Here is an 18,628-nt window from a genome sequence, read left to right as displayed (position 1 = left end):
CCCTAAGAGGGCAGGATTTTTTTCTTCTTGCTTATGACTGAATCCTCAATACACAGAACAGTGCCTGCCATGTCAATCAATAAACACTTATTGAATGAACAAATAAACAAAACAATGAGAATTAAAATATCATGCGGGGCAGGGCAACAATTTGGGAATACCAAGAAATGGCACACAGCTGGTAAATAGACCCCCTGAACAATTGGTTTATCTCATTTGTGAAAGAACCCTTCATATTTAAGTATGTGAACTATATTATATAGTAAACAAGCACTTGTTTTCTTATATTTTAAAATTTCTTTGCAGCAGATTATTCCTTTAAAATACTTTCTTTGTGACAATAGGCACTTAAAACAGTCATTGGTATTTTCTTTCATTTATGAAAATTATCTATACTAATAAAAGCCTAGGGGGTCCTCGCACCCTCACGCATGCCCTCACGTCATCACAAGGTGGCCGCCACAAGATGGCCACCACAAGATGGCAGCCCAGATGTCATCACAAGATGGCCACCACAAGATGGCCGGCAGGGAAGGGCAATTGGGGGCCATCAGGCCAGCAGGGGAGGACAGTTGAGGGTGACCAGGACTGCAGGGGAGGGCAGTTGCAGGCGATCAGGCCAGCAGGGAAAGGCAGTTGGGGGCGATTGGGCCGGCAGGGGAGGGCATTTGGGGGTGATCAGGCTGGCAGGGGAGCAGTTAGGGAGCAATCAGGCTGGCAGGCAAAAGTGGTTAGGGGCAATCAGGAAGGCAGGCAGGCAAGCAATTAGGAGCCAGTGGTTCCAGATTGTGAGAGGAATATCTGAGGGGTCCCAGATTGGAGGAGGTGCAGGCTGGGCTGAGGGACACCCCCCCATGCACAAATTTCATGCACCAGGACTCTAGACTACATATATATAAAAGCCTAAGTGACCGGTTGACTGTTCAACCATTCAACCGGTAGCTATGATGCACACTGTCCACCAGGGGGCAGATATTCAATGCACAGGCATGGAAACATGGAACAGACTGATGAATCTCAGAAGGAAGGGGGAAGTGGGGAGGGCGGGGAAAATATTAACCAAAGATTTTATATGCATACTAGAGGCCCGGTGCATGGATTCGTGCACCAGTGGGGGTCCCTTGGCCTGGCCTGCGGGTACTGGGCTGAAATTGGCAATCTGACATCCCCCAAGGGGTCCCAGATTACAAAAGGGTGCAGGCCAGGTCAAGGGACCCCACCAGTGCACGAATCTGTGCACCAGGCCTCTCATAGTGGTAATAATTCAGTACTTTAAGATTTAATCTAAAGACACACTAGTTCTCTAGTGGCTCTCTATAACATTTCCTGTACTAACACTTACAGATAAATAGACAGGGTTTTTAATACTAGTTAAAAGCACAATTCGATGGAAATTAACTGATCAATTTTGAGCAAGGTAGTTAATACGTAATCCAATCTGTACAGCATAAAACATATGTTTAAAATCAAGCATTGGATTTTATAAAGTTTTTACATGGTATCAAGTATAATTTTCACTCCACAAATAGAAGAGTATAACTTATGAAGTTTAAATGAGCTCTAATTATTCTTATTCTACATACTTCCAGAATATACATACTTTACCAGGGGATTCTATGTAGATTAATAAAAACAGAAAAGGAAGCATGTTAATGTCATTTAAGACAACCCCATAAACCTTTCAAACAAATGGGAGGACAAGCTTCCAACATACCTTCGGAAAGACTTGGTTTTGAATCGTGTTTGGGCTGCTCATCACAGGGATGAAAGTTCAGTTGCTGTAGGACTGCTGGACAGATGACAGAGAAGTTCGAGCTGGTGATCTGGGTAGCATTTGAAAAGCCATGAAGGGAAAAGATCTCTTCAGCTGACAAACACTGAAATAGAAGAAACAAAGTAAACAAATACATGTTAATACAGTAAAAGCACTCAAGCAAAGACACTGCAAAGAGACACAGAACATTTCTTCTAGACACACAGCACTAACTCTTTATACAAAAGCCCACTACAGAAATGTACAGACCCCTAAAATTGTAAAATAGCCCACACATCTTTTAACCTAGAAACCATAAAAATAGCCAAAACTTCTTGATCAACAGTCTACCTATAGCAGCCTAAAAGGTGAGAACTGGTTTGAAAGTTTCCAAGTACTTTAAAACAAAAAAGCTTTAAGGTGATTCAATATTCTCAATGTTCCCTCTCTGTTTATCTTCAGTTTGAATGAGTATTTTGTGTGAGCTATTGGAGTGGCTCTCTATAACATTTCCTGTAGACAAACACCAGGCTCACTTACAGTTTCACAATTAAAAAAGTATCCATCCTCCTAAATAGCAATAATAGTCCCATCATATAAAAGTTGTTTTAAAATATGTCTTTAGCACAAATGGTTGTTTGCTAAAACATGTATTTTGTTCAATGATGGTGGATAACTTTTCCATTTTATATAAAGTTTTGAAATAGCGATGTGCTGTTTAGAAATTCATTAACTATTAATGAGAAATAGAATCTTCATTAGAAAAGAATTCTCTGCAAAAAAAATAATAATAACTTTTTAAAGGTATCATTTTACTCTTGGGCAAAATTTAAGTGTAAACCATTTTCCATATACTCACATTATTAAGAAGAATATAAAAGAAATTAAATGTATTACTATTGCTAATAAGTGTTATAAGAATAATAGAGTGTGAAAACATCTATTCACTCAAATAGAAGTCTGTTTTTAATAAGTGCAGCTGAGAGTATTTCTTTGCATACTTCAGCCAATATTTAAACCCTGCTGAGATCTTAACTTTGTAAAATGGACTGGATTGAATCCTCCTAGATTTCATGTAATGAAGCCCTACCCTCCAATGTGGTGATTTTTGGAGGTAATTAGGGCTAGATAAAGTCATGAGGGTGAGGCCCTGCTCCAATCAGATTAGAAGACTTACTAGTATATAAAGTCACAGAGAGAGGATGTAGCAAGAAAGTAGTCATCTACAATTCAAGGAGAGCTCTACACAGAAACCAAACCTCTGTCACCTCTAACAGTTTCCAGAACTGTGAGAAAATAAACTTGTTGTTTAAGCCACCCGGTTGATAGTATTTTGTTATAGCAACCTATGCTGACTAATACACTATGATTGATATGGAGAACTCAAAAGTTTTTGTTCCGTAAGTGCTGTAACTTTATTCACAAAAGGAACAGTGAATCTAAAACTGTAAAATTTTTATGAAAGGAGATCACTACTGATTTTGAAGGAAAGATGAAAAAACATCAAGTACACCAAGATGTTTGGAGTTGTCAAAAGCTAAGAGTACAATTGCCTTAAAGAAAATACACATTTAGACCGCTCTTTTTTTAATGTGTAAGCAGATAGCTACAGCTGTTTCTTATTCAACTCATGCTCTCCTTTGGGTTCATGACAATGACAGCTGTGTGACATCCATGGAAGAGACAGTACACTCAGTGTTTTGTTAACAGTCTTCCCTTCCGTGAGAATAGGGGATAATAAACCAATGAAGGGAGAAAATAGCTTGTTAGCCAACTGGGGGAGAAAAAGTGAGTATAGTCTATTCATTACCACGAAACTACACGGAAGCGTAATTGCTAGGCTCAAAAATTACAGAGTCCTTGAGTTCCAACTGCCCACTGCATGATTCCAGGAATGAATAGGCGCAGGAGTACAAACACAGAGCAGCACTGTGTCCCTGCAAGGAAGTCTTTCCCTACCTGGACGTCAGGTTCCTCCAACTATAAAACAAGAGGAAAGGGGGAGGCTGCCAATAGGTAATTTCCAAAGCCTTCTCGGAATTAATATTCTAAGGTGTCCTAAAACTTAATAACTGTTAAGCAGTTCTTTTCAGACTCCTATTTTGACCTGTTAGTGGCTCAGGAAGTTCACTTACAGTCAGCATCTTGTAAGGAGTAAAAAACAACATAATAGAAACTATAGAATGTACCACACACAACCAGGATAAGTGTTGCTGGATCAAATTTTACTTCAGCTACACATTATACATACCATGCACACGTACATGGGAGCACAATGCCAAATTTATTTTCTACCAGCTGTGTGAAAAGGGTAAAGGGATTAAGAAGTACAAACTGGCAGTTACAAAATAGTCATAAGACAGGGAGTATAGTCAATAATTTGTCATAGCTACATACTGTGTTAGGGGAGTACTAGACTTATTAGGGGGATCACTTTGTAAGTTATATAAATGTCTAACCACTTTACTGTGGACCTGAAACTAATATACTATTGAATGTCAACTGTAAGTGAAAATCTTTGTAATTCTTTTAATTCCAAAAAAATCATTTTTACTATAAGTGGCAGTTAAATATTTGAAAAGCACTTCCCTTAAGGATTCCCAAATTGCCTGTTTTTACATCCTTAAACACACTCTCCTATATACAGTTAGAATAAAAAATAATCAAAGGAATAAATCATCAATACTTTAAGTTAGCTTAGAGTCTTGATGATCTGTGCAGCATCTGTGTGGAGATTTTGGTTGGCAGGCACTCATGAATAATAACACTGACAGTGGCAAATGCCCGTTTTCAAAAAAGAGTAAGTAGGTGGAGAGATGACAGAACTTTAGATCTTGCCTTATGTTATGAGAATGGGGATAGAATATTAAGGGATATTATCAGTATGACAAAACAAAAATAATGGCAGCCCTGATTTATTTAAAATAGCTATCTGCCAGCAAGTAAAATGCAAATAATTTTATACAGCAGCCTAATTTGGCTTTAAATAACTTTGATTTTATTTCATTTTTATTTATTTTTATCTTTTGACTCCCTTCACCTATTTCTCTCACTCTCTACCTCCCACCTCTGGCAACACAAATCTGCTCTCTATATCTATGAGCTTGGTTTTGTTTTGTTTGTTTTATAGTCTACATATAAGAGAGATCATATGGTATTTGTCTTTTCCTGTCTTATTTCACTTAGCATAATGTAGTGGAAGATCTACCCATGTTATCACAAATGGTATGATTTCTGTCTTCTTTATGTCTTCTAATATTCCACTGTATATATGTACCACCTCCTCTTTCTCCATTCATCCATCAGTGGACACTTAGGTTGCTTCCCTATCTTGGCAATTGTAAGTAATACTATAATGAACATGAGGGCGCATATACCTTTTTGAGTTAGTGTTTTTGTTTTCTTCAGATAAATATCCAGAAATTAAACTATATGGTAGTTTAATTTTTTATTTTTTGAGGAAACTTCATACTCTTTCCATAGTGACTGCACCAATTTACATTCCCACCAACATTCCTACCTAGGTTCCCTTTACTCCACATCCTCACCAACATTTGTTATTTCTTGTCTTTCTGATAATAGCCACTGTGTGAGGTGATATCTCACTGTGGTTTTGATTCGCATTTCCTGATGATTAATGATTTGAACAACTTTTCATGTGCCTCTTAGCCATCTGTGGGTCTTCAGAAAATATCTAGTCACATCTTCTGCCCATTTTTTAATCAAACTGTTTGGTGGTTTCCTTTGCTGTGCAGAAGCTTTTGGGTTTGATGTGTCCCCTTTTTTCTATTGTTACTTTTGCTTTTAGTGTCAGATTCAAAAATTATTGCCAAGACCTATGTCAAGGAGCTTACTACCTAGGTTTTCTTCTAGGAATTTTATGGTTTCCGCTCTTAACATTCAAATATTTAATCCATTCTGAGTTAATTTGGGGGTATGGTGTAAGATAGTGGTCAAGTTTCATTCTTTTGCATGTAGCTGAGCAGTTTTCCAAACACCATTTATTAAAGAGAGTGTCCTTTCCCCGTTGTATATTCTTGGCTCCTTTATTATAAATTAATTGACCATATATGCAGGGTTTCATTTCTGGGCTTTCTATTCTGTTCCATTGACCTCTGTGTCTGTCTTTATGCCAATGCCACACTTATTTAATTACTACAGCTTTGTAATATAGTCTAAAGACAGGAACGTGATGCCTCTAACTTTGTTCTTTCTCAAAATTGTTTTGGCTGTTCAGGGCTTTTGTGGTTCTCTACAAATTTTAGGATTAGATTTATATTTCTGTAAAAATGACATTGAAATTTTAATAGGGAGTGTATTGAATCTATAGATTGCTTTGGGTAGGAGGAACATTTTAACAATATTGATTCTTCCAATCCATAAGCAAGAATATCTTGCATTTATTTGTGTTTTCTTCAATTTCTTTTATCAATGTCTTGTAGTTTTAAATATATAGGTCTTTCCCCTCCTTTATTAAATTTATCCCTAGGTACTTTATTCTTTTTAATGCAATTGTAAGTAGAATTATTATCTTAATTTCTCTCTCTGATAGTTTGTTCTTAGTGTGCAGAAATGCAACAGATTTTGTGTATTGATTTTTATTATGCTTTGACTTAACAAAGTTGAACTTGAAACAAGAAAGCAGTTGTCTAAGAAAGGGCAGTGTTGGTCAGCCTGTGGTCTGAAGAGTCACTGGTTCAATTCCTGGTCAAGAGTACATACTTCAGTTGCAAGCTTCTCCCCCAGCCCCGGTCAGGGTGTGAACAGGAGGTAATCAATCCATATATCTCTCTCTCTCTCCCCACCTTCTCCTTCCCCTCCATTCTCTCACTAAAAAAAAAAATTAAAAAAAATAAAAATGGGGGCAGTGTTCCCCAGAGCAGGTACAAACAGGATGACAGCCTGACAGCCAGAGTTGTGAGAGCAATAAAACCAGTATAACTACTAAGGAAGTTCAAACATCCTCTCAAACACACCCCATTCACCTCCAAAACAAACAATGAATATATTTTTAAACTAGTGGGATTCACAATACTCAGGAAACAACTCAGGGTGATTAGCCAGAATAGTATGTGCCTTAAAAGAAACTTCATAAGCTTTCAACATCTTCCAATTTACATACTGAGCTTTTCTTCTGTGTGTTTTTACAACACTGCTATTATCAAGAGTGTGCTTGATGTTTGCTCCAGCCTCTTGAATTTTGTGCTATCAGAGGCAAACTCCCTTGATTCCCTAATGTTCAGTGGGTTGACTTTTTCCTAAAGACATTCATTAGTCTCTTGTCACAGTAAGGTGATCTCAAATGGGCCTTATATAAACAACAAACCAAAGGAAAGCAGAAGAAGCCTATCATAAATGAGATCTCAAATTATATTCAAAATCATTTTCCCAAATAGCTCCACACCTTTCTTCTGCTGCTTTCCCTGCTCCTTCTTCCTCACCTGTTCTAACTAGTCAACAGTTTGGGAGGTTGGGGTTTTGTTTGTTTTTCTTCTTTCCAGACATATTTTAGTGGGAATGAAGGAGACTGGTACAAGGAGGGGAGGGAAAGGTGATAGTTGAATGATTACAGCAAGCTCCTCACTCAACATTTTTACACAGTTTAAATCTGCTTATCATAATAAATGCCAAGGCGTTAGGCAAGATTTAAAATTACATAGCTTAGATAATGACACAGACTCTCTACTTAACTAAACTTTAATCAGGCTCTCTAAGCTTCAACATCGTGTCTGTCCCTGTGGGGCCTGCATTGCCCAATGTTAGCAAGAATCCTGCTAAGTCAGTTTAGAGAGCATCCCCCATCTCTCATATCTGATCAGGCCTGCCTTCAGCAAGTATCCTGTTGGGTCTGTTTAACCAAATTCCCCCACCTCTGGCGCTCTGTCTCAGGAGTGTTCCATGCACTCCCCCACCCTGCTTTGTGTTGTATCCAGAATTGAGCGCAGCTCTATACTGAGGCCCCTTTCCCCTTACTGCAATAGTTCTTAAATAAAATTTGTTTTTATGGCCCTCACTACTGTTAGGCTCTGCTTTTCCTCAACAATACCAAGTATAATAACCATGTAATTATATTACATATCACATAAATTCTTCCCTTCTCTCAACAAGTATTTATTGAATCATCAAAGTCCGGGTAGAATATTGATGGGAGAAGTGGGAAGTGGGGGGAGCTGGAGGATGACCCCAAGAAAGAAATACAGTGGCCCTCCCTTTTCCATAGGGGATACATTCCAAGACCCCAGTGGATGCCTGAAACCTCAGTTACTGACGAACCTTACAGATATACTATGATTTTTCCATACATACACACCTATGATAAAGCTTAATTTATACATTAGGCACAGTAAGAGATTAACAACAGCTGATAATAAAATAGGATAATTTATAACAGTATACTGCAATAAAAGTTATGGGAATGTGGTCTCTCTCAGCAAACTAGCACAATTTCTTTTTCCTTCTTCACAACTTCACAGACAGAAGATTCATTCTTACCAGACATGTTAGCAACCTCAGCATACAGTTCTTATCTAAGTCGAAAACTTTTACTTTTTCCTTTAAACAAATCACTTTGCAGCTTCTCTTAGCATATCTGTCCTGCCAGCATCACAACTCTTGCACTTCTGGGGCATTAAATAAAATAGAAGTTCCGTGAATACAGGCACTTTGACACCAGGGCAGTTGATCTGATGACTGAGAAGGCTACTAGGTAACTATTGGACAAGGAGCATATACAGCATAGATATACCAGACAAAATGAAGGAAACCAACGTTTGTCACCCCAAAAACTGTGCCTTTTGGCACATTGATTTTAAGCTGGTTATTAAGAAACAAAAGACTTAGAAAGAATCTTTGACCTTCCCCTTTTCCTACCAAAGAGATTTAGATAGAAAGGCCTGCTCCAGTAAGAAAATCTTAGGATGTTCACCTTAGCCTAACTTGAGTTGAGTATGGAGCTTGGGAGGGCTTCGGGTAAGGGCCTGATGGCCAGAACATCCCCTGTATCCACTGTTTCTGGGTTGCCTGGCAGGAATTTGCCTACCATGTGTGTTCTATTCTTCCTCAATTACCTGTCAATCAATAACTTTCACTTTTCTTTTTGTCCAAAATGACATATACTCAATTTTTCCTCACTATCTTTGCAATTTTATGCTATATGAATTCCCCGTGTGTATGTATTAAAAATTCATTTTCTTCTGTTAATCTGCTAATGTTGTTTGAATTAGCCCAGCAAGACCAGCTTAGAAGATGGAAGTAAAAGCACTTCTTTTAGTCCTCACAAGTGGGATGATTCATTTCCTGGACAGGACAGAGATTTCACCATGCTACTCAAGATGGTACACAATATAAAACTTACAAATTGTTTATTTCTGGATTTTTCCACTTAATATTTTTGGACCGTAGTTGCCCATGGGTAACTGACACTGTGGATAAGGTGGGGACTACTACAGTACAAAGGTAATTGAGTCATAACACTTGTCATCAAGAAACCTAAATAATTGTGGTAGAAATAAATCACATACAACAATACCTATAAAACTGGAGGGAAGGTGATAAATTCACAAGAAGCCTAATGGTAAAGAACTATGAGGGCTCGTAAAAGGAAGAAATAACATGCAGAGGAAACAGTCAAAAACTACTCTGAGGTTAAAACTCTGAGGAAATGGCAAGAGGATGTTGTTACTGGTGTGCTTAAGGAGCCCAGTCAGAGAAACATGAAGGATGGTGGTCAGTTTGGTTTTAGACATTTTAAGTTGCAATACCAGTGGTACACCAGATGGAAATGATGAGTGAGCTTTCTCTGAGAAAGGTAGAGGCCAGACATAAGGATGTGAGCAGACAACAGCTGAGTAGGAGTGAAGGATGCCATCAAGAGAGAAAGAAGAGAGAAGCATTAGGAATACATATATAGGGTGGGGCCTCCTGTGTGATCAAAGTGGGGCAGACCAGGGAACAAATGACCTAGATCTATCTATTCTGGTAGAGCTAGTGAAGAAGCCTTTTTCTACTAGGATTGCTATGAGTCCGGGGTCTCCTTAGTCCACTTTTTTCTACCATGTGAAAGAAGGTGAACTGTAAGTACAGGAAAGACAGGTTTCCGATACCATCACTCATCCTCCAGATTCAGTTGTGCTTAAAGCTGATTCTGTCCTTAAGTCTTCTGTTAGTTATTGAAACAATGAATTCCCTTTTTGACTTAGGCTAATTAAGGTTGTCTCACATTCAAATGAAAGAGTCCTGAATGATATATAAAGTAATTATTTAAAATACTTTAAAAAAATTTTAATGATTTCAGAGAGGAAGGGAGAGGGAGAAAGAGATCGAAACATAAATGATAAGAGAGAATCATTGGTTGGCTGCCTCCTGCACGCCCTACACTGGGGATCGAGCTCGCCACCCTGGCATGTGCCCTGACCAGGAACCTCCTGGTTTATAGGTCTACGCTCAACCACTGAGCCATGCCGGCTGGGCTAAAAGACGTTTAAAAACTAACAAATGAATACAACATCCAGAACCTATGGAAAAACAAAAAGGTAAGTTTTTCTAATGTTTAAACCTTCTCCATTTGTCTTCCTTTTCTCAACACATGGGTTGTTTTCTCTACTTGGCTGTCTTGTCAAATAGCACCCATTAAATAATACAAACCAATAGGGCCCTCTGATCCTGAGCCCATTATGCCAACTCCTTCACACCATAAATGAAATATCACCCCATTCAAAAGTCACCCCAGAGGTGGTTTCCGATTTTGTTTTGCCATGTACTGTGCTTCTGCCAATAAGGACCCTGCTGGTGTGGCTATGCTTTCCTTTGTGGGGGTAAAGGTGAGAAGAGAATGTACATCATAAGGCAATCAAAACTGGAACAAAACACCAAGTCCAGTCAGCTTTCTAGATTGTCAAGTAACAGAACCACACATTTTAAATTGTATTACAAAGCTTCTAGCCAGAGGCAGAAATGGTGTTAGAATCCAAGTCTGAAAGAGCCCATCTACCCTCTTTTCTTTACTGAATTCTCTACCCGGCTCTGTCACAGATGTTGCTTTCTGGAACTTGCCTTCTGGAATTTGCCATCCTTCTCCATACCCCAATGAATGATGGGCCTTCCATTCTTTGAAGAATAATTCATCCAATGTATTCATCTATTTTGCTGTTATAGAAGCCAGTTTGTATCTCCCTCACATTCATCTATTCATTCATCAAACACAGATTGCTCAAATAATCTCTGGGAGAGGTATTAGTCTCTGGTAGGTGCTGAGACTAAGATATGGTTCCATCTTCAATTGGCTCATCAGTCAGTAGATAAAACATAAAGACATAAAACAGATAACTATAATACAATACGATAAGTAAAATAATAAAGAGATGTGCAAAGTGTTGTGAGAGGGAAAGGTCAGGGAAGGCTTCCTGGAGAGGAGATATGTGTGATGAGTTTAAAATGTTAGTTCAGCGTTTCTGATGGCTGGGGAGATAAGACATGAACCACAAAAACCTAAGGCAGAAATCAGTAATGCAATAAGTATACGATTAGTTGACAAATGAAGTTTAGAAACAATAGTTATTGCCCTAACGGGTTTGGCTCAGTGGATAGAGCGTCAGCCTGCGGACTCAAGGGTCCCAGGTTCGATTTCGGTCAAGGGCATGTACCTTGGTTGCGGGGACATCCCCAGTGGGGGGTGTGCAGGAGGCAGCTGATCGATGTTTCTCTCTCATCGATGTTTCTAACTCTCTATCCCTCTCCCTTCCTCTCTGTAAAAAAATCAATAAAATATATATTTTTTAAAAAGAAACAATCCTCTCTAATAAAATGGTAATATGCAAATTAACCATCACTCCGCTACATAAGCCACACCCACCAGCCAAGCCACGACCACCATCCAATCAGGGCGAGTATGAAAATTAACCCCATCCAAGATGGCTACAGCCACAGAGAGCAAGGTTTCCCAGGTAACAGAGGAAGCCAAGCTTTCCCATAGCCGTTGCAGGCCTAAGCCTCCACTCAAGCTACAAAGTTTCAATTATAGAAGGTAAACAAATTCAAACAAATGGCGGCAGAATGGAGCTTGAGAGAGCAGGCCAGGGTTGCCAGCAGCAACAGGGGAAGCAAAGCTTTCCGCACACCCTGGCCGGGCTCACCCGCTTAAGGCTACAAAGTTTCAATTGTAGAAGGTGAATTAACTGCCACAGAAATGGCTGCCGCCCCGGAGGGAGCAGCAGGCTTGGCTCTGCTCCAGGCTACAAAGTTTCAATTGTAGAAGGAAAATAAATTCCAGATACCAGGGCCTCCACTTGGGTTGCCAGGGGGCGTGGCCGGCCTGCAAACCACCACAGGCCCCTCGCTCAGGCCACCCCATGCCCCAAGGGAACCCCCACCTGATCCGGGACACCCTTCAGGGCAAACCAGCTGGCCCCCACACCTGTACCAGGCCTCTATCCTATCTAATAAACGAATAATATGCAGATTGACCATCACTCCAACACACAATATAGCTGCCCCATGTGGTCAAAGATCCTGCCCCCATGTGGACACAAGATGGCCACTACAAGATGGCCAGCAGGAGAGGGCAGTTGGGAGGCACCTGGCCTGCAAGGGAGGGCAGTTGTGAGGGACCAGGCCTGCAAGGGAGGGCAGTTGAGAGGGACCAGGCTTGCAAGGGAGGGCAGTTGGAGGTGATCAACCCTGCAGGAGAGGGCAGTTAGGGGTGACCAGGCTGGCAGAGGAGGGAAGTTGGGGGCAAACAGGCTGGCAGGGGAGCAGTTAAGCATCAACCAGGCTGGCAGCAGAGTGGTTAGGGGGTGATCAGGCTGGCAGACAGAAGTGGTTAGGGGCAATCAGGAAGGCAGGCAGGCAAGCAGTTGGGAGCTTGCAGTCCTGGATTGTGAGAGGGATGTCCGACTGCCCGTTTCGGCCCGATCCCACCAGGATCGGGCCGAAACGGGCAGTCGGACATCCCTCCAGGAGTCCCAGATTGGAGAGGGTACAGGCTGGGCTGAGGGACAACCCCCTGCCGTGCACGAATTTTGTGCACCGGGCTTCTAGTAGTTATTATAAGAGTCTGGGAAGCACATAAAAATTATATGCTAAACATATAAAATACCTTTTAATCCCTACATCAACTACCAAAATAGATTTTAGGAAATATCTGGGATGAAGAAATCATGTGTTAGAAAGATAAATTGTTCAAAGATTCAACAACTTATTCAAGACAGAATTCAAATCAGTATCTTCATATGTCATCTGACTTCTAAGCCAATACTCTTGCTGCTGTACTCTCATATGTTGATGGGTTGAACAATGAGAAGAACACAAATAGTGAAAGAGGGAACCATTTAGACCCTGGCAAGGAATGTATTTGTTGCCCCTGATAGTGACTTGAGTCATACAGTTAAATTACTCTTAGACCATATTTAGCATCCCACCCAAAGAGAAACTGCAAAAACAATCCATCAGCCAACTCAAACAATTCAAATTATCAGCCAAGTTTTCTCATCATGGTGAGAATTAAAGAAATGAAAGATGGTTCCGATTTTTTTGCCCCAATAAGCCTTTCTGTCCATCACCCAAACCGAATATTGGGCAGACACAATAACCACAGTCAAGCAGCAGACAGCCTGGCACAACCTTGCACAGCACCCTCTGCCACATGCCCTAGGCTGCTGACACGGCTGTGAGGTACCCCTGTAACAGGATCATCAAACCTAGAATGTCTGGGTGTGTGACGTATCTTGAATGTTTTGCTTCCCTATTACTGTTTTAAACCCAGTATTTTTGCTTAAGCAGAAAAGTCAGATTGCAGATTCATCCACCTGAGCAGCCATCACATAACCATACGACTATGAGACCAGTACGAGTAGCCATAGATTGCTAGGAATGTATTAAGAGGACGAAAAGGTAAAGATCCAAAATAATTATTTAATGTGGAAGAAACCTCTAGAATCCTGGAGATCATACCTAAGAACTTAATAATGCTCATACTAATAATACCATGTGCCTGGCACACAGTAACTCAGTAAATACTTGTTAAATGAATGAAGGAGTAAATGCATGAGTGAATCCCTCACTTGTCTTGAAAGTATTTTTCAAAATCAATTGCAAAACCAGTTTAAGTTCATAGTAGTAACTTAAACAAAACCAGGAAAAAGCCAAAGAAGTTAAGCGCAAAAAGTGAATTACTTACACATAAGAGTGATTTAAATATGGAACTGGAAAAAAATCACAACAGAACAATTTAAATATTCCCATTTTAAAAGGGTAATTTGAGTTTAACAACTGGGAGGCCACTTCTGACCTTGAAACAAGTGAGCAGTCCCTTTATCTCTTCAGAGGTGAGTGAATAATCTCATGAAACTGGTGATTTAAATGCTTCCCACTGGACCCTAGCTGGTTTGGCTCAGCAGATAGAGGGCTGGCCTGTGGACTGAAGGGTCCCAGGTTCGATTTTGGTCAAGGGCACATGCCCCGGTTGTAGGCTCAATCTCCAGTAGGGAGTATGCAAGAGGTAGGAGATCAATGATTCTCTCTCATCATTGATGTTTCTATCTCTCTCTCACTCTCCCTTCCTCTCTGAGTCACTGGCAACAGGAGTACTCAAAGCAGGAGTGACTGAGGACATCACTTCTAGGTTTGTTGCTGATACAAAATGAAACCGCCTGACCTCAGTAACAGGGAACTGGAGTACCACTCCCAAATCGCCTTGATATTGCTCAGCATATCTACATACTGAATTACCGTCTACCAAACTTCTCTTGAACTTTTTCCCTATTAATCAAGGGATCCCACCTCTGTTTCCCAAGATGCATTTTTCCATTTTTCCTTCAGGTTTCTAACACTGCTTACTGAAGCCACTATCGTGTGGGTGCATTCTTACCCACAGTACATACACACACGCACACACATTTGCGCACTCACGTTCACTCTCAAAACTCTTCCTTATGAAGAAGCAAAAAGTACCTTTCCTGAATATACTATTCAAAAGAGAAAGATGTGTTTTAGGATTCATTGTTAAGGGAAAAAGAATTATTCTGAAACAATATGTATAGAATGACACCATACTATAAACAAGGTTAACTAAAATCTAGAGATACATTCTTCAAAATGTTAACAGTTTTATCTCTGGGTGGTGAAACTATGGGAGATTTTTATTTTTTCCTTTCTGCTCCTCTGGATTTGCCAAAGTTTTAGACAATATTCATGTGTTCTTATTTCAATTAGAAAAATTAAGTTAAAGCATGGAGGGAGGAGGGTTAAAACTCTTATCGTGTTCCTCCAAACACAATTTAGACAGGTTAGAATTATTTTTTAATTTTACTAAAGAAAACAAAATTGTAAAAGCTATTACACACTTTTTAAAAAAGGTTTGCAAAGTTTTCTGAGTTTACCACAGCTATTGACAAGTTCCTCAGCCTTATTCCATCCCACAGTCAGTTTCTCAAGGGCCCCTCACCATAAAGCATGGCCTAGCATCAGAGCACAGATCCTCAGTCTGCATTCTTGACTCCCTGCCCCTGCCCTGCCTCACGGGGCAAGGGCCACCCTACTTACTGTCAGCTGTGATATAGCTCCACAGGCCTTCTGTTGGTTGACAAGACCAAAGGCCTTTCTGGCCTAGCCGCTCACCAAGGGCCTCCCACTCAGTGCCTCTGGGGAAAAGGTGTGGAAGGAATGCCTCTTCAACTCAGGGCTGGGGCGGATGCCACAAGGAGTGAGCTCATCTTCTAGAGCCATCTCATCTCTGCAAGGAAAGGCCTTGTCCATCACAGGCCCAACTATATAACAATCCTTTAACACAGTGGTTCTCAAAGTGTGTTCCCTAGAAAATATGCAAGGTCAAAATTCTTTTCAAAATAATACTAAGACTGCATTTTCCTTTGTCCAAAGGCCACATGACATATATCACAATAGACTGAATGCAGAAGCATATATGAGACTCTGTTTTCTACTAAGCCAGATATTACCGATTTGCAAAAATGTAAAGCAATGCCATTCTTCTCACTAATTATTGTGTCATGGAAAATACTTATTTTTCATTTTAAAAATGTTAACATGGTATGGGTTTATTAATGCTATTTTTAATAAATAAATATTTTTAAATTTTCTCAACATTAATTTCCATAATTGTAAATATCAGTAAATATAAACCACATATAATAAAGTTGTTTGGTGTCCTCAATAATTTTTTTAAGAGTAAGTACACAAGGGTCCTGAATCCCAAAGGTTTGGTAAGACACATGAGAATGACACACAAACAGCCCCTTATATACCACCTAACTGGCGAGTCAGGAGCTTCCAGTCAATCTTATCTAATACACGTTTCATCCAGTTTAGTCTGCATGCCCACAAGATTGTTTCTACAGAAACATTGCCATTGTCACTCTTCTCTCACATTGCATCCCCAACACACACACACACACACACACACACACACACACACACACACACACTCACACAGAGCTTTCTTTCTACCAAGAGTATAAGGTCCTAACACTGAAGAACCTTAACTATCTGTCTTGAGTCTTCCACTCCCTTTACTGTCCTCCAAAGCATACTTGAACTCTACCTTAACCAAACAGTTCCAATAAGTCTTGTATTTTACAGTCATTGTGACTTTGCAAGGCCCATGTACCCCACCTAGAGTTCTGATATGCCTCCTCTCAAAGTTTCCAGCTGCTATCTGTCCTACATGGGCCCACATCTCCTCTCCTTCCTATTGCTATGCTCACCCCTCCCTCTCCAGACTCCTACACCAACTTATTTATTTGTTTAGCACTTATTCTATGCTTTCATGCATTATCATCTGCTCATAAAAATGGTAAGATCATGAACATCTAGAGAGGATAGACATATTCCTTTTTTATTTCTTCCTGAACCTTTAACAAAGCCTCAGACAAGAGTACCAGAAGGTTTTGATGGAAAAAGCATGGAGCTGATGAGTTCCATTTGGGGCAGGTTTAGACTCATTGAGTTGGGGAAAAGAGAACGTTAGACATCAATAGTCAATAGGATGTGCGAAGTGAACCTCATGAGAGAAATCTCAACCAAGCCAACCTATTTAGAAAACATCTACAGAGAGGTGAGAACTGTAGGTACAGGGGTGACCAGGGTTGTTCAGAGAGAGTGTACAAGAGGGTTTGAGATAGAACCCTAAAACACACCAATATTTGAATGATGGGCAAAGGTAAGAAAAATGAGGTAGACAGTTACAGGCAAGAAAAGGGTGTGTTTCAAGTAGGCATGTTCAACACTATCGAAATTTAGCAATAAGAAGGTTTAGAGGGAAGTCCTGTAGAAGAATTTCAAGGAAGTGTTGGGGACAGAGCCACACCATAATATGTTCAAGAGTGACTGGAAGGTGAGGAAATGGAATCGGAATTCATACCTGTTAGGGCAGGACCTGCTTCCTCCGCTAGCCTGAAGGCCCTACCCAGACACTTACTTAAATGCCATTCATCCCAAGATTAGAAAGAGTCAGTGTCTAGCTTTTCTCATGAATATGTATAGGTGTAGCATATACCTAGATTCTGAGATGCCTACTCCTAAAGAAAACTGCAATGCAACATGATTTGATATACAAACTCAGTTGCCTGGTATCCTTTACAGGCACCCATTCACAAATAGATCTGTGTGTTTTCTAGCACATGTGTTCAATATACACATATGGCAGGATCTGTTACCCAACTCAGAATCGGCCTATTGACTTTACCGCCCCCTTTCATCTAACACACGGGCTAATTTTCTCTTTCCCTGAGGAGACGCATCTCACTGCTCCCAGGGAGACCAAAGTGGCTCCTGTTCTCTTATCTGCTTTACCAACTCACAAGGTCAGCTGAACATGGGGTGCTCTGGATTCTTTCAGCTTGCAAAACCCATACAGAGGTCCTAGTGTAAATCTAAATTCAAAACCACAATGATACCGATTTCTAGAACTATAATATGGACTCTCAGCCATTCACATTTCAATAGTGATATAAACTTTGGAGCCAATTCCTAAACGCAGCTTCAGAAGTCCTGTTGGAAGAGAGAGAATGTTCATAATTTCAGCACATATTGAAATACTCAAATTATTTCATTGGTTGCTAATCTGAGGTTTACATTTTCAAAAATTCATTACTATTATTTGATGAAAGGGAAGTAGATGCAAATCGTAAAAGAATTTCTCAAGGTGAGAATCGTCATGGAAACTAACACTGAAAACAAAGTCACTGAACTGATATATTTCTCACTGAACTTTTTATTTCATTAACCTCAGCTGTCTTTCTATAACAGTGCTTTCCTCTATAAGTTGACTGACCCTAAAGTACAAAAATCTTAGACAATTTTGTTAAGAGTAGTATAGCTATATCAAGGAACACAGTATTATAATGAAAATGGAAATGCTAACATGAACCAGGCATTAAGCTAAGTACTTTACATATATTGTCTTTCTTGTTTATTATTTATTACTTGAATTAATATGGTTAATGAAAAAATATATATCTTATTTGTTTGAGTTACTATATGTAATGCACTAAATTTATAAGTGCCTAAAATATAGTGAATACTCAGTACATGTTATTATTGTTCACTTTTAATTTAAGCAACCATCCTATGAGTAAGGTTCATTTTTTTCAATTCACAGATGTAAAAATTAAGGATCAAGGGGGTTGTCACTTGCCTGTGATTCCCCAGCTATAAGTGACAGGATTGGAATTTCTACCCAGATCTCTTTGATTCCAGAAGCCAAATTGCTAACCATTATGGTGTATTCTCTATAGTTAGAGATCTAAAAAGCTCACCAAATAAATTGATGATAACTGGGTTGTTTTTTAATTAGATTCATAGAACTAAACCCTTAGGGCTCACTGTATGTGTGTTTTTGTTGTTTTCTTTTATTCAGTCAGTTAT

The 18,628-nt window shown here is 39.7% G+C and overlaps 1 protein-coding gene across 4 annotated transcripts in view; it reads right to left on the bottom strand.

Moving 5' to 3' along the window:
* The window catches only part of SLC39A8 (solute carrier family 39 member 8), a 75,798-nt gene that overhangs the window by 45,460 nt on the left and 11,710 nt on the right, over nt 1–18,628 (bottom strand). For all 4 annotated transcript variants that reach the window (XM_079774549.1, XM_079774546.1, XM_079774547.1 and 1 more), the window contains exon 3: nt 1,715–1,877. In XM_079774549.1, the coding sequence (XP_079630675.1) occupies nt 1,715–1,877 (163 nt within the window). The remainder of the gene's footprint in view (nt 1–1,714; nt 1,878–18,628) is intronic.

The sequence above is a fragment of the Cnephaeus nilssonii genome (genome assembly GCF_951640355.1).
Source record: "Cnephaeus nilssonii genome assembly, chromosome: 1".
Classification (NCBI taxonomy): domain Eukaryota; kingdom Metazoa; phylum Chordata; class Mammalia; order Chiroptera; family Vespertilionidae; genus Cnephaeus; species Cnephaeus nilssonii.
This window is presented reverse-complemented; position numbering and strand designations above follow the sequence as displayed.